Source organism: Phyllostomus hastatus, unplaced genomic scaffold (assembly GCF_019186645.2).
Source record: "Phyllostomus hastatus isolate PE091 unplaced genomic scaffold, TTU_PhHast_1.1 phas_contig_210, whole genome shotgun sequence".
Lineage (NCBI taxonomy): Eukaryota > Metazoa > Chordata > Mammalia > Chiroptera > Phyllostomidae > Phyllostomus > Phyllostomus hastatus.
Genome location: NW_025333737.1, coordinates 1,153,220 through 1,175,642, shown reverse-complemented (window position 1 = coordinate 1,175,642; position 22,423 = coordinate 1,153,220). Strand labels below are relative to the sequence as shown.

At 44.2% G+C, this 22,423-nt stretch overlaps 1 protein-coding gene across 1 annotated transcript in view; it reads right to left on the bottom strand.

The window, feature by feature from the left end:
* Positions 1-18,193, bottom strand: part of PRPF8 (pre-mRNA processing factor 8) — a 31,257-nt gene extending 13,064 nt beyond the window's left edge. The window contains exons 1-24 of the mRNA XM_045836337.1: positions 18,090-18,193; positions 17,769-17,879; positions 16,621-16,789; positions 15,491-15,655; positions 15,189-15,407; positions 14,849-15,061; positions 14,628-14,753; positions 14,426-14,531; positions 13,135-13,325; positions 12,886-13,005; positions 12,606-12,795; positions 12,350-12,469; positions 12,101-12,235; positions 11,625-11,754; positions 10,940-11,136; positions 10,373-10,579; positions 10,085-10,248; positions 9,814-9,940; positions 9,507-9,699; positions 9,044-9,231; positions 8,704-8,942; positions 8,120-8,266; positions 7,731-7,941; positions 7,418-7,534 (exon numbers count right to left, since the gene is read on the bottom strand). Of these exons, the coding sequence (XP_045692293.1) occupies positions 7,418-7,534; positions 7,731-7,941; positions 8,120-8,266; positions 8,704-8,942; positions 9,044-9,231; positions 9,507-9,699; positions 9,814-9,940; positions 10,085-10,248; positions 10,373-10,579; positions 10,940-11,136; positions 11,625-11,754; positions 12,101-12,235; positions 12,350-12,469; positions 12,606-12,795; positions 12,886-13,005; positions 13,135-13,325; positions 14,426-14,531; positions 14,628-14,753; positions 14,849-15,061; positions 15,189-15,407; positions 15,491-15,655; positions 16,621-16,789; positions 17,769-17,868 (3,774 nt within the window). The 5' untranslated portion in view covers positions 17,869-17,879; positions 18,090-18,193. The remainder of the gene's footprint in view (positions 1-7,417; positions 7,535-7,730; positions 7,942-8,119; positions 8,267-8,703; positions 8,943-9,043; positions 9,232-9,506; positions 9,700-9,813; positions 9,941-10,084; positions 10,249-10,372; positions 10,580-10,939; positions 11,137-11,624; positions 11,755-12,100; positions 12,236-12,349; positions 12,470-12,605; positions 12,796-12,885; positions 13,006-13,134; positions 13,326-14,425; positions 14,532-14,627; positions 14,754-14,848; positions 15,062-15,188; positions 15,408-15,490; positions 15,656-16,620; positions 16,790-17,768; positions 17,880-18,089) is intronic.
* Positions 18,194-22,423: the final 4,230 nt, after the last annotated feature.

The following is a 22,423-nucleotide window of genomic DNA, read 5'->3' as shown; positions in this document are numbered from 1 at the left end:
TGCATGTGTGTGTCAGCTGTCAGGCCCTTCTCTAATTCTAGCTGTCTCTTCAGGTACAGGGTACAGGACTCCCCCGGCACACTCCTTGGTCATCACCCATATGCAGGTTCACTGCTCCTTGGACAAAAGGTTTGTCAGTTTGCATTTTGGCATCAATGAAATAGTTCCCGAGTCCCCTGAGCATGCTAATATCCTGGGGATGACTCTTTGAATTTCCATCTGCTAGCCAATTACTCTTTACCCAACTCTCAGCTATGTTCAACAAAATGTCCTATTTGCCTTTTTACACAATTACAATCTAATTGTTATGTGGGTAATTTTGTTTCGACTAAGTATATATTTTTAATCCTCACCCAAGGATATGATCTTAGAAAGAGAGGAAAGGGAAAGAGAAACACTGATGTGAGAGGAAAACATTAATTAGCTGCCTCCTGCAGGAGCCTCGACCACGGATGGAACCCGCAACCTAGGTATGTAATCATTTCCCTGACTGGGAAATGAAGCTGCAACCATTTTGTGTAGGGGACAAGGCTCCAACCAAATGAACCACCTGGCCAGGGCTCAACTAAATACTTTAAAGATACCAGAGCAATATGACTTTCAGAGACTCTTCCATGCTCAAAAAATGTATAATTTTCTTTAAAAATGTCATGTGGCTTTATGCTATAAGCTTGGATACCTTTAATAAAGTGAACAGTGTCTCTGAAGCCCCTGTCACCCACAAAAAGGACTTGAAATGGGAAATAAATAAATCCTCAATTGTAGTTGGAGATTCCCAACACTCCTTTCTCAGTAACTGATACAAGCAGACAAAAAAATCTTAAGGATATAGACAGGCTTGACCAACGCAATCAATAAACCGACTAGATCTAATTGACATTTATGAAACGCTCTACTGAACAACAGCAGAACAGATTCTTTCCAAGTACACGTGAGAGTCACAAGATAGATTATATGTGCTAGACCATAAAAATAAGTCTTAATACAGCTAAAAGAACTAAAATTATGTAGAGTATGATTTCTGACTACAATGGAATTAAAGTAGAAACTAGTAACAGAAAAATACTTAGAAAACCCTCAAATATTTGAAAAATAAATAGCATTGTTCTAAATAACATGTAGATGAAATAAAAACTCATAAGGGAAATTAGAAAATATTTTTAACCGAAAGTGAAAACAACCTATCAAAATTTGAAAGACATAGCCAAAGCAGTGCTTACAAGGAAAATTTATAGTACTGAATGCTTTTATTAAAAAGAAAGGTCCAAAATCGATCATCTTTTTACCTTAACAGATTAGAAGACTTTTATTTAATTAAACCTAATTAATGAAAGGTTTTAATTAAAAAGGTTTAATTAAAGGTTTTAATTAAAACCTTTCATTAATTAGCAAATTAAACCAGAAGTTAGCAAAAAGATAACATAAAAACATAAATCAATAGATACATTTTCTATTTCAATGAATAGAAAAAGAATAATACCAATGAAACCAAAGCTCATTCTTTGAAAAGATCAATAAAAAAAAGATTAAACCACAAAACACCAAATGATATAAGCAATACTTTAAGGTAAAGAATATATTAGAATTCTGGCCCTAGCTGGTGTGGCTCAGTGGATTGAGTGCTGGCCTGTGAGCTGAAGGGTCACCCAGTTTGACTCCCAGTCAGGACACATGGCTGGGCTGCAGGCCAGGTCCCCAGTAGGGGGCACGTGAGAGAGGCAACCACACACTGATGTTTCTCTCCCTTTCTTTCTCCTTCCCTTAAATAAATAAAATCATAAAAAAAACATAAAAAAAATTTTTTAAAGCAGCAACCATTAAGTGCATGGAGAGGTAGAGCAGTTGATGTTTCTCTTGCCCTCCCCACCTCCCTCTAAAATCAATCAATTAAGAAAAAAAGTAAATGGATGGCAGAGGGAGAGAGAAACAAGCAAAAAACAAGAGGATTTTTAGGACAGTGAAAATACTCAATGTGATACTATCATGGACACGTGCCACGTGTCACAATACATTTAACCAAACCCACAGACTATATACCACCAAAAGTGAACTGTATGCACTTTGGGTGTTCATGATGTATCAATGTAGGTTCATTGCTGGTAAAAATTACACCACTCTGGTGAGTGATACTGATAATAGGAAAGGATATGTGTGTGTGGGGCCGGGGAATATACGGGAAATCTCTGTGCCTTCCTCTCAATTTTATTATAAACCTAATGATGCTCTAAGTAAAGAAAGTCTTCACAAATAAATAAACAAATGAATGTTGAAACAAAAACAAACAAAAGAGAACAGAAAAATACATCTATTGCCAGGCAAAGGTGTTCTCTCGAGGTCTCTCTCTGTTGACTTTAGACTTCAAGCCATGTAGACATGTTTAAAGGGCTCCCCAGCAGGCAGGACAGAGTGCCTACTGTTTGTGAGGAGGCAGGAACCTAAGCAGGAAGGTAGCTTTACAGCCCTTCATAAACTAAAACTAAGCAGCTGGACCTTCTAAGTCAGTTACCTAACAAGATGCATCTCTATTTTCCTTCTGTTACTCCTGGACCTTTCAAATGAAAGTCTTGTTTAAATATCCCAGTCTTATTTCACAGTTACTACCAGGGCTAAAGAGAAGGGTCCTAGCTCTAAGCTTGGGCTAGAGCACAGCATATACCTAGAGCAAGAATGGTGGGAGCACCTCAAGTGGTAGTGGCAGCAATGACTGCAAGAGTCCAATGGGGAAGGAAAACTTTACGGGGCAGGAATAAGGCCACCTCTAGCCCTACTGGATATTTCTCTTTTACTAGCAACCCTGAAATACCAGGAAATTTTATTTTAAGAAATGCTTTACTTTACCATACCTCAAGAAACAAATCCCAATATTCTAGCTGATTGTAATCTCTGACCCCTCTAATTAATGACAGCAAACATTTATTAAACAATTTACTGAGTAATATAGTTGACCATATGCATTATTTAATTCTCACAAAGCTGGGTAATATATCAGTACACCCATTTTATGGATGAGGGAACTAATGCCCAAAGTGGTGATCTGCCCGAAGTCCCAACTACTGAAGTGAAAGAGTGCTGATCTGAACCCAACTTGATTCCAGAACCTGTCCTTCTAAGCACTAGAGTACACAGCTATCTAACTTCTGACATTCTCCATTATTCAAGTTCTTAACTCTCATACCCATACCCTTGATCCGTCCATTTTTTCTAAGGGCAATGGCCTCTTTCACTCTCGTTCTTCTCACCACCCCACTATAATACAGGATTCCAATAGGAGCCAGCACCCTTAATTCCCCTGCATCCAATCCCTTACCACTCCACAACAGCCTTGCAGCAAAACCCCAATCCTAAATCACTGTAATGATCTATTCACTTTCTCCATCCCATCACTGGTTATCTGAGTGCTTCTGGGAAGAACTCGCACTCACTCACAGTTGTCTTCATTTTCTTGACACCCACTAGGCCCTCAGCATACAATTTCTTCAACAGCCCTACCACACCCCAACACGGTGCCTGAAAGTCCACAACACTGGCCCTGGCCAGCGTGGCTCAGTTGTTTGGGCGTTGTCCCGCAAACCAAAAGACCTCGGTTTGATTCCCAGTCAGGGCACATGCCTAGGTTGTGGGTTCCATCCCCTGTTAGGGCTCCTACAAAAGGCAACCAATCACTGTTTCTCTTTCAAGTTGGTGATTCTCTCCCTATCTCCCTCTCTTACTCTCTCTCTAAAAGCAATAAGCATGTCCTCAGATGAGGATTATAAGAAAAAAAATCTGAAACCCCGGACCCCTTACTCCAGCCCAAGCAAAGCTGAAGAATTCAAGACTTGTTATAACTTCCTACTAAATTTATCTACATTCAGCCCTGCCCATGTAGCTCAGTTGGTTGGGGGTCGTCCTGATAAGCCAACGCTGCAGCTTTAATCCCCAGTGAGGGCACATACAAAAATCAGCCAGTGAATACACAGACATAAGTGGAACAATAAATCAATTTTTTTCTCTCTCTCAAATCAATCAATAAAATAAAAATACTTATCTACATTCACATCTATCCAGAACTCTTTTCTGTTATGTTCAGAGAATGTTTCCTCTGCTTGCCTTTTCTACCAACCCTACAAAACCCTCCAGAACACTGCTCCCTCGCTTACCACACTTGCACCCTGAACCACTACTGGCTCCTCCTCAATGAAAACAGACCCAAGTCACTCCCATTTAAAAATACCTGCCTTGCCTTACATCTCCCTCTAGGTGGCATCTAATGTCCTTCCTCCTTCCTCCAGCTCTGGCAAACTGACAGTCCTTGCAGTTTCCACTCCCTCACTTCCCATAAAGCCTCATCCATTGCAATCTGGCTTCTATCCCTACTATTTCTGAAACAGCCCTTGCTAAGGTCACCAATGACGTCCAGACTGCCAAATCCAATGGATACTTTTCAGACCTTATCTGACTGAAAGGCTCTTAGGCAACTGCAACTGTTAAGTGGCCACCCCCTCCTGACAGCCTTGGCTCCCATGACCCAGCGCTCTCTGTCTGGACACACTGCTGCTCCGTGTTCCTAATGGGCCCAAAATCATCTCCCTATACGTTTCCTGGATAATCTTGCTCACTCTTGAGCTTTCAACCATCTTCTTTAAGCTGACAGGTTCCTAAAACTGTATCAACTCAGACATCTTCTCCAAGCTCCGGACTGTAAAATGCCCCCACTTGGATATCCTAAAGGGACCTGCAAGTTACCCCTAGTGCTCTTACTCTCTCACCTCATTTCTTTCTCTGGAGCTTCAAACTCAGTATTTTTCATCAAATCTAAGAGACCATCAATTTAAGAGGCACTAACCACTAGGGGGGAAAATAAAGACATACACATATGTCTATGTTTATCACGGAATTAAAGAAATACATAAATACCTAATGGACACCCCCACCTGGATGTTCCCAGGCACCTCAAAGCGTTTACATCCTAAACTAAACTCATTTATTTTCCCCCTAAACCTGCAATTCTGGTAGTCTTCCAGATGGTGATATCAGTAACTACCCTCCTAGTCACACATGCCAAAACTGAATGTTATTTTGACTTCTTCCCGTCTCTCTGGCATCCCATCAAAATGAGGCTCTGCTCATTTTACCTACTAACTACTTATCCAATCTGTGCTCCTGTCCTGACCTGTACTTTCAATGCATTCATAATTTTTATCTGGACTCAGGTGTAGTTCCCAAACCCGATCTCAAATCCCATTCCTCTAAACCCGTCTTCCCCACAGCTAAAAGAGTGAACCGCCTACCACAGAAATCTAAAAAAGTCACTCCTGCCCCTTCTGGTGTGGCTCAGTGGACTGAATGCTGGCCTGTGAACCCAAGGGTCACTGGTTCGATTCCCAGTCAGAGCACATGTCTGGGTTGCAAGCCAGGTCCCCAGTAGGGGGAGCATGAGAGGCAGCCACACATTGATGTTTCTCTCTCTTTCTCCTTCCCTTCCCCTCTTTCTAAAAATAAGTAAAATCTTCAAAAAAGAAAAAAAAAGTCACTCCCATGCTTTAGTAAATCTTAACTCTTACTAAACTTTTAACGAACCATGTAATGTCCTCCACAATCTGGCTCTTGCTTATCCATCCAGCCCCCACCCACTAAAAATCCCAATTCCACCATTTTACTCTAGTAAATTCTCAATTTCTTATAGCCAAATATATACCATGCTAGCTACCTTTCCATACTTCTGGCTGAAGGAATGCCCTCCCTCACCGCCTCATCATGTTATTTCTTCCAGGAAGCCTTACCTCTCCTTCTCCCAGAGTGGGCTACTCATCAACTTCAGCATTCTCAGAGTCCCAAATGATACAATAGCTCTACTAGAGTTCTAACTATGCATCTGTGTCTCCAACTAGGTACATGCACTCAATGAAGGCAGAGACTCTATCTTATGTGTAGTGTGTCCATGATCCCCTGAAAGCAGTAGTTACCAACTAGCATCAATGGAATAAATGAGAAACAATTCCTGTTATCTCACCCTCAGAGGGAATCACCAATCTAAAAGACAAGCTTCTTCCTTGCTCTACAGTAAAAAGGTATGAGAAATTTTATGTAAGGAATATTAAGATAAAATGTATCCTCAAAAGAAACATCTCTAACAAATTTAAAGCATTAGTTATGTGTGCTACATATCTGAAGGGATACGAAAGTCAGAATCAAAGAAAAATGCTATGGCTAACAGTTTTCATTCAGAGGGAAACCAGGACAAAGTGACTGTTTTTATACATTGAGATACTTTATTTCTATGTATGTATTAGGATCCTAGAAAAAGAATCCCAGGATTTTCAACCCATTGCTTTCCCCCCCTCCCTTCCTTCTGTGGACTACAATGCCAGCTGAAACTGTCACGACAGTGAAAACAAACCGACAGGGTGGGTGCAGATTATTTTGCCATTTTTCTAGATCTCTGAGTTGTACATCAAATCTGGGTCTCAGCACACACCATACCTGTTTAACCTGCCTGTATAGTTCACAATCTTCCCAGCTCTGTGATCACAGTGCTTTCAAATTCACCACTGTAACTCTGCCTCATCATCTCAGCTAGAAATTAGACAATGACTTTGAAGCACAGCCTACTAAGAATCTGGTGTTTCCCTCTCTTTTTGGCATTATGGATGCTCTTGAGAGCATCAGCCAGGACACTCATGTTCACCAATATAATGGCAAGAAAAGATAGCGGAAAGGGCAAGATGACACTTTAAACCTTGCAAAAACTTAAGTATACACAGTCAACAAATCCTCAGATTATTCTTTTTCAATTCCAGCTGCCTTCAGCTGGGCCTTTGGAAACAACTGACAGAGAAATAAACACTGAAATTGCTAGTTATACTTGCTTTGCAACATGCGTACTATGTTGCTTTTTAAAAGATGAGCTACATGACTTGGATAACTAGCCCTTGGAAAGATGCAAAATCAGTGGTGTTTGTTTAAATTTAAAAATCTAACTTCTAACCCTGGCTGGTGTGGCTCAGAGGATTGAGTGCTGGCCTGCAAACCAAAGGATTTCTGGTTCAATTCCCAGTTAGGGTGCATGGCTGGGTTTTAGGCCAGGTCCCCATTAGAGGGCGAGTGAGAAGCAACCATACATTGATGTTGCTCTCCCTCTCTTTCTCCCTCCCTTCTCCTCTGTCTAAAAATAAATAAATAAAATCTTTAAAAAATAAAAGTCCAATTTCTACTCTTGCCTTAATTTAGAATCATCACAACTACACAGAAATAGGCTGAAGAATCCCTACAGGGAATTCTCAGACAAATAACTACGAGCTGATTTGACACTCTAAGCATGGTGACCGGTACAGTGGACAACACTGGGAAAAAAGGAGAACAAACCAGGGGAAGAGTTGAAAGAGACTCGAGATGGAAAGAGGACATGGTGAAAGCTGGTGCTGACTGTCTGACGTACCTTGGTGAAGGTGGTGGAGCCGGAGGCCATCAGTATTTGACGCACGCGGTTGTGGAAGCGCTGCATTGACTCATCATCCACACGCAGGAAACACTGGGCTGTCCGCTCCTTAGTAACCTAAACCACAAGGTCAAGGTGAACCTGTCTCCAGTACTGCCAGAAGAGCAAGGACCAACTCTGACCACACTATGCCCTGCCCACCCACAAGCCTCAGCTGGTCAATAATGAAAAATTGGTGGGTATCCCTCACCCCCATTTATCGCAGAGGCACAGGGGTAGCAATGCTACATCTAGCCCCCTTCCCAAGTTGTACCTCATTCTGTAGGTTCCAGACCCCATCCTTGTGGGTGAACTCCTCATAGCTGGTGCGACATTTAGGCAGAATGCGGCACTCAAAGCCACACATGTTGAAGAGCAGGTTGGGGTTGTCCTTACTGTACACGGACACAAAGCTGTTCTCCCACTGAACTGTAGTCACTGACCGTGGCAGCCGGTTCTTGATGTCCCAGAATACTGCCCGACCCCTGCCCACAGAAAACATTTGGTCACATCAGTCTCCTAGAAGAAACTTCCCTTCAAAGGCCAGAGCAATGATATCCTGAAAGAGTACCTAGGGCACCACCTCTTAAATCCCCTCTAATTGATCTCCAAATCCCTCAGGCTGGTGTTCTTCCAGCTCCCACAGCCCCCACTTGGACTCACAAATTGACATCATGCTTCATGAGGCGCATGCGGGCATCTCGGGGCCAGCACTTCTTGTTATTATAGCCAACGATGTTTTCATTGTTGGGGTCAGGGTGCTCTGTCAGGTAACGCTGAATCAGGTCTCGAGCCTCATCTGCTGTGAACCTACAACAGGCAAGGTGCACTGCTGAGGCCCCAAGACACTAGGACCTCATTAGACCTACAGCTAGTAATGGAGCCCACCCCAAACCCCTATCCTACTCACAGGACTTCATTCCATTTTGGAGCCCCAACCCAGAAGAAAGTCAATTAAGGTACAAGAGCCACTTCCAGAGGCTGGGTATATGTCTCAATGTCCTGCAAAGGATAAGAATCCAGTCCTGGCCGGGCTGCTCAGCAGTTTGGAGCATTGTCCTGTATACCCAAAGATTGTGGGTTCAATCCCCAGTTGGGCACACACAGGGCATAACAGATGGCCTTCTTCTTTCTCTCACATTGACATTTCTCTCTCCCATCCCCCCTCCCCAAAATTAATAAACATGTCTTCAGGTGAGGATTAAAAAAAAAAGTGGGGGGGGGTAAGAATCCAGGCAAGCTCTCACCTAAAGAAAATGTGGATGCGATCAATGTATCTGCAGAAGAGACGAATTGGGTGGGCAGTCTCGGTGGCTATGTCCTGGAAACTGAGAAAGTCATTTGGCATCTGAGGCGGCCCAGCCATCTCACTGGCCCGGTGTAATCCCAACACCAGCAAATCCATCACCAGGCCATAGTACTGCACGATGAACGAGGCAAACTGCAGGCCTCTGATGATCCCATATGAGTTCGTGTGGTTCATATCCTAGAAAGAGAGACTCACAACTCTTAACCCCTGGGCCCACCCTCAGTGGACAAGGCACAATACCCCCTACAATTCATCGTTACCCTGCCCCTAAGACACACCTTATAGTTGATGACAACATTGTTCTTGGCTGTCATGTAGTCAGCAATATTGTGGTCTACAATGAGTCGCAGCAGCCTGTTAAGCAGGGTCAAGTCGATCTTTTCATACATCTTCTCAAAGCGTGACTCCAGCATGACATTGCACTCACCCTCACTTGTCTCCCACACATCCTGTAGGTTATTGATGCCTGAAGAGTAAGCCAGACAGGTGCCCAGAAGGTCAGAAATTCCCTTTCTGCACGAGTGCCCACAGTAGATACCATATTGCACAACCCCACTGCACTGCCACTCTGTACAGTCCCGTGGATGGCTAGTAGTGTCAGCTTTGTTCAGTTTAACGTTAACACGTACTTCCTTGGTACCATGCAGCAAGAGACTAAATGAATTATGCTGCCCAAATGAGAATTTTGATGTGGAACTCAATTCACCTTTCTTCCTCAGGGGTGATTCTCGAAAAGTTTACCTTGGCACCACTTGTAAACAAGCAGAGGAGGTGGTTCTGTGTCAGCAGGCTTGATCCAGGGTGGGAAAAGGCGGCGCTTGTCAGCTTCATACCACAGGTACTGGTCCAGGTAGGCATCAGTGATCTTCTCCAGCGGTTCCACATCGTACACTGGCACCAGGTGGCTATAGAGATCCATGAACTCAATGCCCACCTGTGGGACAGGGAAACTGGCTCACACCAATCCACCAATCACCTGAGGCGACTGGCCAACCTGGGTGCCATGAATAACAGAGCCAAAATAAAACTCAGGGGGCACCCCATTCACCTCTTTAAAGGCTCTCTGTGTGAGAAGGTGACGCTTGATGCGGGACAAAGCCTCGTGTGGGTTGTCGTAGGCTTGCTCAATCAGCCCGAGCTCCTCCCTCTGAGACTGGTTTAACCGAGACTTCACACTGACGAGGCAAAAGGAGAGTGAATGAGAACCAAGAGAAAACCAACCCCAGAAGGGGCTGAGGCTAAACCTTTCTTTGGACTCTGACAATGATGCCATTCTCTCCGTCGCCTTCCCACAGGAACCTAACCACTCCACTTCTCACCTGTAAGCTTCCTTCAGCCGCTCCAAGGCCAAGATGAGCAACTTGGTGTCATGCTTATAGGACAGTGGGGGGAATGGGATGGGTGAGAACCTACGGCTTTCCAGCCAATGCACAGTGGTGGTATACACTGCCACTGCTTCCTCTGCTGTGATGTAAGGCCCATCCTGCAAGGTGGACATAATAATTAGCCTCCAACTGTAGCCAATCCCTCCAGCACAAGGCATGGGCGCAACTCTGCAGTCCACCCTTGCCATCCGCCTCAACCCAGCCCAGCCCACTCTGCCTAACCTTTAGATAGTTGTGCTGCCGCTCCTGTTCTGCCTTCAGGTAGAGACGGGTGAGGCGGCCCAGGTTCTTTTTGCAAACAGTCTTATCCACAGTGGCCCCACGGCGGATGCGTTCTCGGTTGTAGTGGGCAGTATTGGTCCACCAGTCAGCCTTGGCCTTCACATATCGAAGGATCATATTCTCTATGGGCGTTGGCAGTCCAGGGACCTGAATGTGTAAAAGGCAATGAGAAAAGTGAAGGGAAAAATGAGAAAGTGATGGGAACCCTGGCCAGTGTGGCTCACTGGATTGAGCACTAGTCTGTGAACCAAAAGATCTCCAGCTCAATTCCTAGTCAGGGCACATGCCTGGGTTGCAGGCCAGGTCCCTCCCTAGTTGGGAGCGTGTGAGGCAATGGATCAATGTATCTCTCACACATTGATGTCTCTCTCCTTCTCCCTCCCTTCCCTTGTCTAAAAGTAAAGAAAGTGATGGGAGCCATACGGCCCCCTGAAAGCATCCAGGAGTGGTAATCCTACCCTCAGGAAGATGATGTACATGACTCCTCAGAGTTGTGGAGATACCAACCTTCCAGGGAATGTTGGCCTTCCAGCAGCGCCAGGCTTCACTGAGGTGCTGCAGAATTGTCCTGGCCTTGTTCTGCTTAATCCCCTCAGGCATCATGTCCAGAATGTCATGCATCACAGCTGCCCGAAGCTCAAGGTCAAAATGTGACTCCACTCGCTGCTTTGTTACGGTCTTCGCCACCCCCTTGGAGTGGCGGCCTAGAAGTGAGATGATTAAAAGATTCATTGCTTTTAGCTGTGGTTGGTATGGCTCAGTGGATTGAGCTCTGGCCTGTGAACCAAAGGCTCACCAGTTCAATTCCCAATCAGGGCACATGCCTGGGTTGTGGGCCAGGTCCCCAGTTGGGGTCCAAGAGACGCAATGACACATTAATGTTTCTCTCCTTCCCTCCCTCCCTTCCCCTCTCTAGAAAATAAACAAACAAAATACTTTTTAAAAATTCTCAAAAAAAGAAAAAAGATTCATTGCTTTTAACAAGAGTCTCTACCTTTAGGACCCCCTCACTAACCACAGTTATAACAAAATAAGAAACAGAATAGCAGGTCTGACTCATTAAAGAATGGGCCTTTGAGACAATCCAGCAGGGATTCTCAGTCTCAAACAAGGGCAGGGGACAGAAAAACACGCATACAATCTACTTTTAAAGATGTAACAGGAGAACTTGGGCACAGGAAAAACCACTCACCTTCAAACTGCCGGGCCAGGAGGTTGCCCAGCCATCGCTCCAGCAAGGGGGTGATGCCACGCATGAAAAACAGCCAGACCCGCCAGCCAGCAGCCCAGAAGCCGCAGCCAGGGCCCTTCCCTACAGGGCCCTATGATGCCAAGCACAAGTCAAGAATCCAAGTTAGCAATTCATTCAGATTGGGCAGAGATGGGACAGAAGAACATATGACAGCAAAGGGAGAAAAAAGGAAAAAATCTGGGACCTCAACAGCTAAAATGGGGTAAATAAGAAAATTTAAGACAGAAACCAGTAACTAAAATTTCCTATTTAGACCTACAGGTAAGCTTGGGGATGGAGGGACTATTGAGGGGAGGAGGGCCACTGAGATTCGCAAGGTGAGGGCGGTAATGATGCAAATAGGTCCCTGGAAAGCACCCTGACTAGATGTAAAATAACATGGCTCTGACAGAGTGAGTGCACGGGCAGGGTCCCACCGTGTTGAAGCGGTAGTAGATGAGATGCTTCAGGTCCTTGCACATGCGAATCTGCCGCATCAACTTGTATTTATACCGGTACATGCCCGTCAGCTGCCCCACGTGGGCAAAGATATACTGCAATCCATCTGCCAGCTGCAACACAAATGCCCCACCTGGCTTTCAGCTACAGCCATCTCCACAATCAGCCCAGGCTTCACCTGGTCTTTCACCTGGGGTAGGGGTTAGGGATGTGCATGCCTGCCTTACCTGGAAGGCATCCACATTGCCCAATCGATACTGCACATGGCTGTCCACCACCAGCTTAGTTAAACGCAGAACTTCTCGACACAGGTGGAAAGCATTCCCAAAACGAGATTTCTTTCTTTCCTGGAGAAGATGGCAAGAACAGGAAAAAAAAAAAAAATCAGCAATGGTCCCAACTGAAAGTATGCCTTCTTTGGGGGCCAGAACAAAATCAGTCCATCCCTTTACCCAGGAGACCCTTAAGGTCCAATGCAGGCACCTTGGTGGTGAGTGTCTTGACAGGCTTGAGGTTGAAGTTGTAATCCAGGTGAAGGTAGTTAAGATTTTTACGGTGAATGAGAAGGTTGAGCATGTTGTAGCCCTGACGGCAAACTTGCAGCCCCACTTCAACCCAGTCCAGCTTCGTGGACTGAAAGAATTTGGTGGCTTTAAAGGAGCGGAACAGATACCTGGGGTGGGAATGAGGAAAGTGAGTGTTAGCCTGCTGATTTTGGGGGGGAATAAAAAGCAGTCTGAGCAGGGGCCCGCAGGTACCTTACCTCTTCTTTTGGGCTTTAGGGGGCCGGTGCTTCAGAGCATTAAGCACATAGTACTTAAGCAGCTTCTGGTAAGAGACCCTCACTTTCACAGGCTGCCCAGCAGGACAATGCTCCCGATACCTGGGAAAACAAACCCAGAAGAGATTGGCCCACCTCTCCTTCCAGCCACAGTAATAGAGCCTGCACACCCACCCAGTTGGAGTCTTCTCCTGTACATCCTCTACCATCTTCCCTAGGTGGTAGCCTTACCAGTTCTTGACAAGGGGTATGTCCAGGGCCCGGCGGGTGCGACCAGAGCGTAGGTTGAAGGGCCGTGGGGCCCAGAGCAGGGCAATGCCATTGGCTGTATTGTCCGTGTAGAGAGGTGTGTCCTTCAGGAAGGGCTCCACAAAGTCTGGGAGCTCAAACTCCTCATCATCATCCGGTAACGGTTCCTGGCTCTGAAAAAAGAATCCCCAAAGGCTCAGCTCTTGCTGAACTGAGCAGAGACCTGGGATGAAAGGGAAACTCTCTGGGGCCAAGCAGAGTGGCTACAACTGCCATGGAAACTGGGCTGCCTGACAAGAGAAACCTTAAAGGGCCAGGGCAAAGGGGGCCAAGAAAACAAGCCAGAGCCAACCAGGAAAGCAACCATCACCAGTCACACTCCAACTGGCTCACCACCAAAGGCCTCCCAAAGGAGCCCAATACTGTAAGTAAACACTGCTCTCAACTCCTGCCCAAGCTCCAAAAACTGGCCTTGGGGAGGCAGATCTGTTCATGTTAAGAACATAACAGAACACAGATGAACATCAAAAAAAAAACAACATTCTGTGCATAAGAAGCCAGTCATAAAAAACCACATGTTGTAAAAGAAAGAAAAGAAAGAACACTGGTTCACTGGAAAGAACACTGGATTGAGCACCAGCTTATGAACTAAAGGGCTGCCGGTTCAATTCCCAGTCAGGGCACATGCCAGGGTTACAGGCCAGGTCCACAGTAGGGGACACATGAGGCAATCACACACTGATGTTTTTCTCCCTCTCTTTCTCCTTCCCTTCCCCTTTCTCTAAAAACATAAAATTTTTAAAAAAGAAAAAAGTGAAGACCACATATTGTATAATTCTATGAAATATCCAGAAGAGGCAAATATAGAGACATAAATTAGATTAACACTTGCCCAGGCAAGGGAGGTTCAGAGGAAATGGAGAGTGACAGCTAACAGGTACAAGGTTTCTCTGTGAGGAAATGAAAATGTTCTAAAATTGCCTGAAAGTTGATGGTTGTCCAACTCTGTGAATACACTAAAAACCACCGAATTGTATGCTTTAAAAGGGTGAATCAAATATCAAGAAAATAATTCAAGGGAAAAAAGAACATAATAGAAATATACCAGAACGAACTAAAGAGTTCTGGAGGAATAATGATAAAGCCCAGATGGGCAATCACAGAAACCAAAACTGTACCAATAACTCCCTCTTGATGGACTCTTAATCTAGTAACGCCTCGTTCAAGGTCAGAAAATTTCTCTCAGAAAGTCAAATGTGTCCCTTCCTCTCACCTTGACTGAGTGCCTGTGGGAAATCGGGTTGATCAAAGGATCAAAGTAGAACGCTGGCAAATCAGGATCCTCAGTTTTGATGAATACAACATTAGGAGTGTGGTACCTACAATGAAGCAAGAGTTAGCCGAGATTCTCTTGTCCCAGCCCAACCTAAATGCCAGCCTTCTCCCTTCCCCAGCTGTGGTTCCAGCTCTCTTACCAGGTGAGGTGGACATGGTGTGGAAGGTTGTTGTACAGGTAAGGGAAAGCAATCTTGTATTCAGTGCGGATAGGCTGCCGGATGATGATCTTGTTAATATCGTTGAATTCATTCCAGTCTTCATCCCTAGGGTACACAATCAAAGATGGACAAACTAGTTAGAGCTTAAGGATCAAGATTAGATTTTATTCAACCCAAAATCCCTACTCTTTCCAACTTACTGTAGATTGATATCTCGAACAAGAGGTTCAAATTTGGGGCCTCCAGGAATGGCCATATTGAGTGCCTTGGAGGTAAAGAAGGCTTTCAGATCAAACAGATAGAAATAGTTGTCATCCACCAAATCTGTCAGAAGCTGATTGGCCAGGCGGTAGAGAGTGGACATCATGGGCAGTGTGAACTGCCAGCGCTGATAAGTGGAGCCATTAACATACCTAGGGAAAAAAGAGAGACCCATGTCGGGTAGGCGTACCAGCTAGCCAAGCCACACTACCGACTGCTCTCCCAGGTCTCCTGGATTTCCAAAACTCTCACAGGAGTGGTAAGTCCAACCACACTCACTTCCTGCTGTCTCTCAACGGCTGGTGGTCATAGAACCAGTCCAACACAGGGGCATCCTCCTCAGGGTCCAGTTCCAGCTGAATAGCCTCCAGTGGCTCAACATCTAGGATGTTGTCCGCGTAGTCCAAAGGCGGCTCCTCATCATCAAAAGGGGGAAAGCGCATTCTCTTGAAATGCCTCCTATCTCTTTTTTCTCGCCGCATCATAATCCACATTGACCTGGAAGCCAACAATATGCCACATAATGGTTTCTACCCACTGCCCCCTACCACCACCACATACCATATTCCTGCCCTTCTTACCCCCACTGGGAGATGTAGACAGGCTCAATGACCCAGGGAATCTCATTGACAAAGGAAATAGCTCCAGTAATGTGGTACAGCACAGGCACGTCCCGAATCTGCTCCCAAGGCATAGGCATGTTCTCCAGGAGTTTGAGGACCGCATGCGGCATGTACTTCAGAGCACTGCAACGTTAGGAAGATAGGTGATTACAAGTCACAAGGTGTTCTGCTACCTGTCCCATTCAGAGAAGCCACATGGTATCACAGTACCATATTCCACAGAAGACCCTACCTTAAAAACTTAGTACACAGGCCTTCCATGACCTGGAACTCTGCTTCCCCCCTCTCCAATTGTGCTACTCTTCTTAAACTTCACAGTCCCACAATACTGGGTTTCAGTCCCGCTAGCTGTCCCTCTAAATATAGCTTTTAGGCTGTCTCAATTCCTATTCTCTCTGAGTTTTCCCATAAATAATAAAATACTCATCATACTTTATTATAACCATTTGTCTCATGTCTGTCATGCCACTAGACTAAAAGTTCCAGAAAGGCCATTACTTCCTGTTTACCACTATATCCCTAGTACGTAGCACAGTTTTTAAGAAATAGTTTTGAACTAAAACAAAACTTCCAAGGCTGTCTTAGTGGTTAACAAATTGGTGTTCATAATTAACTGGTTAACATTTTTGTGTCCAGATGGAAAAGGGATCTGCTAAAGTATTTGTATCTGTACTCACTCAGCTTTGGCTCATAGAAAGAGTATAGATACCTCAGGAGTTAACTACTCTTGAGCCTCAGAATTCCTGTCACTGAGGAGCTACGGGCAAGAATAATGCACAAAGTGTCCTGCTATGGGCCTCAACCCTTTCAAAGATAAGGACATTTTATCGTAGCACCAATAGGACAAATAAAGCTCCAGTCCCAGGTGAGGAAGTAAAATCAGGGTGAAAAAGAACATACAGGAAGATCTGGAATTATCACAGAATCCTAATGGTTTTCTCCTTTTTCTTATAACCACCAACATAGGCTGAACCACCAAGATTAAAGTCCCAAAATGATACAGCAGCTATCCAGGACTACACCTTATGAAACAGGGAGAAAGGAAACAGGCCAAACTCCAAATGAAATAATCCCAGGATGTTCTTTACCCCAAGTAGACCCTTTTGTCATGGCGAAACTTCCTGTTGGTCATGTCTCCATGGTCTCGAATGATCTTCCTGACGTGTTCTGGGGGCATGTCTTCCTTCTGAGCATCCACAAATCCAAACTTCCGCTTTTCTGCATAGCGCTTGGCCTGCAATTGCTGCCATTTTCGGGCTACAAAGATACCTCAGTTTAAAGGACTGCACACCCTTAATCTAATCATCTCCAACTCTTGACCTACAGCAGCGATTTTCAACCAGTGTGCTACAAGGACTTTTCAAAGGTGTAACACCTGGCTATTCAGTCAAGGGCATGGACCTCTTTTCCCTTAGATTGTCACGTAAAAAAAATGACAACAGCCAACATAACCGTCTGGTGTGAAGGAATCAAAATTATACCTATTTATTCTCTCAGATTGGCAAAAAATGTGTTTTTTGGTGAGCCACAGAATTTTAATAATCAATGTGTGCCATGAGAAGAAAAAGGTTGAGTCCAGGCTGGCTAGCTGAGCTGACAAGAGGGTTGCCCAATATGCCCAATTTCAATCCCTGGTCAGAGCACATACAAACAGCAACCAACGAATGCATAAATAAGTGAAATGAGAAATCAATGTTTCTCTCTAAAAATTTTTTAAATAAAAAAAACAAAGAGGTTGAAAATCACTGCCCTAGGGTAAGGGCCTGTCTGTTAGGATGCATAAGAGGGTCTGGCATCCAGCAGGAGTGCTCCGGCTAATTCTCTTGTCATCTCGCTATTCTTTATTTTTCCTTTCATCACATTCACGTTACAGATTATTTTTAACTCTTCACAAATTTGCATGTTTTCCTTGCCCAAGTACATTACAGGTAAGCTTTTTTATTGTCTATCTCCTTCATAGCGTTTCAAACCCATGTAAGGGCAGGCGTTTTGTCTGCCATTACTACTGTATCTCCATTGTTTGAATCAATGTCTGCAAATAGTAGACGTTTTTAAAGACCTGATTGGGTGAAAAAAAATTGGGAGGGGGTGCCTAATAAGTGCGCTAACACCTAATGTTTTGACACTTGCCAAAACAGAGGGAAAAAAGGTTCAAACCCGCAGCACGCGCGCGCACACCCATCCCCATCCCCACTTCTCGGGGCCCGCAGACAACGCTCCCGCACGCTTTCTTCACCTTTCTCCTGCAGCTTCTCCTCCGACATGTAGTCCGGCAGCGGGGCTAGAGGGCCGGGCACCGGATTACCCGGCCCTCGGTAAGGAAATACTCCGGCCATGCCCGGAGAATCTGGGGGGGGCGGGGGGGGGGCGGATAGGCGGAAGAAAAGAATTAACAAGCAACAGGGCCCGGGCCCACAACAGGAGCAGCAGCAACGCGTCGAGACCCCCGTCCTGCAGCCCTTCCACCCGTAGAGTGAGCACAGCCCAGGCTAACTCCTCCGGCCGCTCAGCTTGACCCCACCAGGCCTCCCGTTGCCCCTTAAAGTCTGGCACATACCTCCACAGCCCCTCGCACAGACGTCAACTCGCAGTCAGGGCAATGGCGGCAGGCCTACGTCCGCGCCGCGTTGCCAACACTGGGAAGTGCGCAACCCAGTTTCAGCAGTTGACCCAATAGGCGTTGATGTACTCAGACAGATTAGAGAGCTTACCAATTAGAGCTGCTTATCGGGCCAGAGGGGGCGGGCCTATGGGCGGAATTATTTGAAGGCAAGGGGGCGTGGTCGGAGTAGGCACAAGTCCCGCCTCCCGCGTTTCTGAGGGTGCTTCTGGGCCCTCAGACAGGCCTCATCGTTTTATCTGCGACTGGCTTGGAACCGCTGCAGACACAAGCTTCCAGAGTTTTGATAAATTTGTCAAAATTTGCCTATTATTCTCTGTCTAGTCTCATAATGTAGACTTGAGGTGCAGTACTAGTTCCGAGTCAACCAGTCCTTTGTTCACTTATGCTTTCATTTATTCAACCATCATTTATTTTATTTTTTCACTGATGTTTTTGGGAGAGAGAAAGAGAGAATGAAAGAGAGATTTGTTGTTTAACTTATTTATACTTTCATTGGTTGCTTCTTGTATGTTCCCCGACCAGAGATCAAACCACAATCTTGGGATATTGGGATGATGCACTAACCAAATGAGCTACCCTGCCAGGACCTCAACCATCATTTACTGAGTACCTATTATGTATTATTGGGAATATAGCAGGGGCGGGGGTGGGGAGTGGGGAATAACCTCACTGAGCTTACAAGGTAATGAGGAGGTAGACCATGTTCTTAGATGCATTGTTATGGGAGTTTAGGGGGAGGGCATTTAACCTTGCTTGGAAGTCAAGGACTAGTTTAGTCAATGAACCTAGAAAAATAAGAGGCCATGGGAAGAACATCCCTAGGTGACTTTTCCCCCTCTCTCTCTCCATTCCTCTTTCTCTGCAGTGATTACACTATGGAGTGTATAGTGGACCCCCTATAAATGTTTTTTAACTCCTTCAGGCACTGCCTATGTCTTGCTGTCTGAATTGCTCTCCACCTCCTGCTACCCTTGTTTCATTTCCCATCCTTCTTGCTTCATCCTTCGGTAACAATTTTCAAGCTGACTTACCATAACAGATGAGTTTATTTGAACTCACACCCAGTTTATTGTGGAGGATACAGGGCAATTGTAACCACTATCTTCTCTCAATCTAGTTGGGAATTTAGGACTAAAAGGAGAAATAATCAGAGAAAAATGCCAAGGAGAGTTTAGGCAAGTGGTGCTGTTGGGGAGGATCATACACTCTGAGGAAGGGAAAGGAAGATTATTGAAGGTTTGATGGAGATAGATGGATGTGAAGGATTTAATGGGGTAAAGGAAGAGAAAGGAAGAAGGAATTGCAGGGAGCTGCTAGAATAAGAGTTTGTTAATTAATTGATTAATTAATTAATTAATGGAGAATTTCTATGAGTTTAAGCCAAACTGATGACATGCTGGGAGCAGTATCTCAAATGCTCTTAGAGTTAGAGTTTAGAAGGAGAAACATGGTGTGCTCTAAAAAGAGCCAGCCCATCAACCTGGCTTCAGTAAAAAGTCCAGAATCATCATTATTATGTCCATCATCATCATCATCATCATCAGTGTAGTGAAGACTTGTTCCCTGTGTACCAGTTATTGTTCTAAACCCTGGTAAAATCCTAATATTGACTACAGCTTCATAAAAGTATTGTACTATTAATGTCGATTTGTAATAATGTCAACAATAATGTCAATTTCCTGGTTTTGATTGTCCTACTATTGCTATGTAAGAAGTTCTCACCCTGGCTGGTGTGGCTCAGTGGATCAAGTGCTGGCCTGCAGACTGAATGAAACGTCTACGGTTCAATTCCCAGTCAGGCCACATACCTGGGTTGTGGGCCAGGTCCCCAGTTGGGGGCACTCAAGAGACAACTGATCCCTGTATCTCTTGCACATCAATGTTTCTCTCCCTCTCTTTCTCTCTCCCTTCCCCCTCTCTAAAAATGAATAAATAAAATCTTTTTTAAAAAGGTTCTCAAGTGGGTGAAAGATACACAAGAACTGTATTGTTTTCTAAATAGCATTTTTGAAATGTAATATGCACTCCATAAAGTTTACCTGTTTAGCCTTGACAGATGTGACTCAGTTGCTTGAGCATTGTTCACACAAAGTGAAAGGTGGTCGGTTAGATTCCTATTCAGGGCATACAAAAAATTTTTACCTGTTTAAAGTATACAATCCCATGATTTACAGAGTCATGCAATTATCATCACTATCTAGTTACAGATATTGTATATATGACAGGGGACTTGTATCTAAAATATATAAAGAACTCCTACAACTCAATAAAAAGACAACCCAATTTTATTTTTTTAAATATTTTATTTATTTATTTTTAGGGAGGGAAGGGAGGGAGTGGGAGAGAGAAAGAGAGAGAGAGAGAGAGATCAATGTGCGGTTGCTGGGAGTTATGGCCTGCAACCCAGGAATGTACCCTGGCTGGGAATCGAACCTGGGACACTTTGGTTCCCAGCCCGAGCTCAATCCACTGAGCTACGCCAGCCAGGGACAACCCAATTTTAAAATAAACAAAAGATCTGAAAAGACATTTCTCCAAAGAAGTTATATAATGCTACAATGGGAGCTATAATGCTACAGGGATAATGCTTTCTCATCCCTGAAAGACGCTCTGTTCCCATCAGCACTCCCCATATCCTCCCACCACCTACACCTCAGCCCTAGGCAACCACTAATCTATTTTCTGTTTCTATATATCTGCCTGATCTGAACATTTCATATAAATGGTAGTGTAGAATAGTGTGGTCTTTTGTGACTTGCTTATTTTACTTAGCATAATGTTCTTGAGGTTCATCCTTATTGTAGCATTATATAACTTCTTTGGAGAAATGTCTTTTCAGATCTTTTGTTTATTTTAAAATTGGGTTGTCTTTTTATTGAGTTGTAGGAGTTCTTTATATATTTTAGATACAAGTCCCCTGTCATATATACAATATATATAAATATTTTCTCCCATTCTTTGAGTTATCATTTCACTTTCTTGATGGTGTTCTTTGAAGCACAATAGTTTTTAATTTGGATAAAGCCCAACTTTGCATATTTTCTCTTCTATTGCTTGTGATTTTAGTGCCAAATCTTAGAAAGCAGGATGTAAGCCACGTCACAAGATGTACTCCAATGTTTTCTTGTAAGAGTTTGATAGTTTTAGCTCTTACATGTAGGTCTATGATTCACATTGTGTTAATTTTTGTGTGTGGTATGAGGGCTCCAAATTCTATCTTTTGCCTGTGGATATCTAGTTGTCCCAGCACCACTGGTTAACAAGTATTCTGCTCTCTTGAATCGTCTTGGTCCTTTGTCAAAAATTAACTGACTATTTTTTGTTTCTGGACTCTCAACTCTACCCCATTGACCCATATATTTATCTTTATGCTCTCTGTGCCATTTTGGTAACTTGCATGTAAGCCTATAATTATTTAAAAATAAAAAAATTAAGCCCTGGCTGGTGTAGCTCAGTGGATTGAGCGCGGGCTGGGAACCAAAGTGTCCCAGGTTCAATTCCCAGTCAGAGTATATGCCTGGGTTGCAGTCCATAACCCCCAGCAACCGCACATTGATGTTTCTCTCTCTCTCTCTCTCCGCCCCGCTCCCTTCCCTCCCTAAATAAATAAATAAAATCTTTTAAAAAAATTACTAAATAGCCCTGGCTGGTGTGGCTCAGTGGATTAAGTGCTGGTCTGTGAAACAAAGGGTTGCTGGTTTGATTCCCAGACAAGGCACATGTCTGGGTTGTGGGCCACGTCCCCAGTAGGGGGTGTGTGAGAAGCAACCATACATTGATGTTTCTCTCCCTCTCTTTCTCCCTCCCTCCCCTTTTCTCTAAAGCTAAATTAAAAAATCTTTTAAAAAACTTAATAAATAAATAAGCTAATGCAACCCTCAAAATAACCTAACAAGATAGGTATTATTATTATCCCCATTTTACTAAGGAGAACCCCAGGTTCAGAAAGGTGGAGTAACCTGCCTTAGGTCACACAATTAATTACATGAAATATATGTCAGGTTCTCTCTAACAACTTTATATACATTAATTCATTTAATTGTCATAAAAATCCAATGAGGTAGGTGTTATTATTAGCCTAATTTTATAGGTAAAGACACTGATGCTCAGAGAAGCTGAGCCACTTTCTCAAGGCTCCACAGGCAGTAAAGTGATGATCCTGGAGCTCACATTCTTAACCCTATTGACGTATCATTTTCTATTTTCATGCAAAGAAGCACAGATGATGTTGGATGGCAAAATTTGAGCCAAATTAAAGCTGGTCTTGA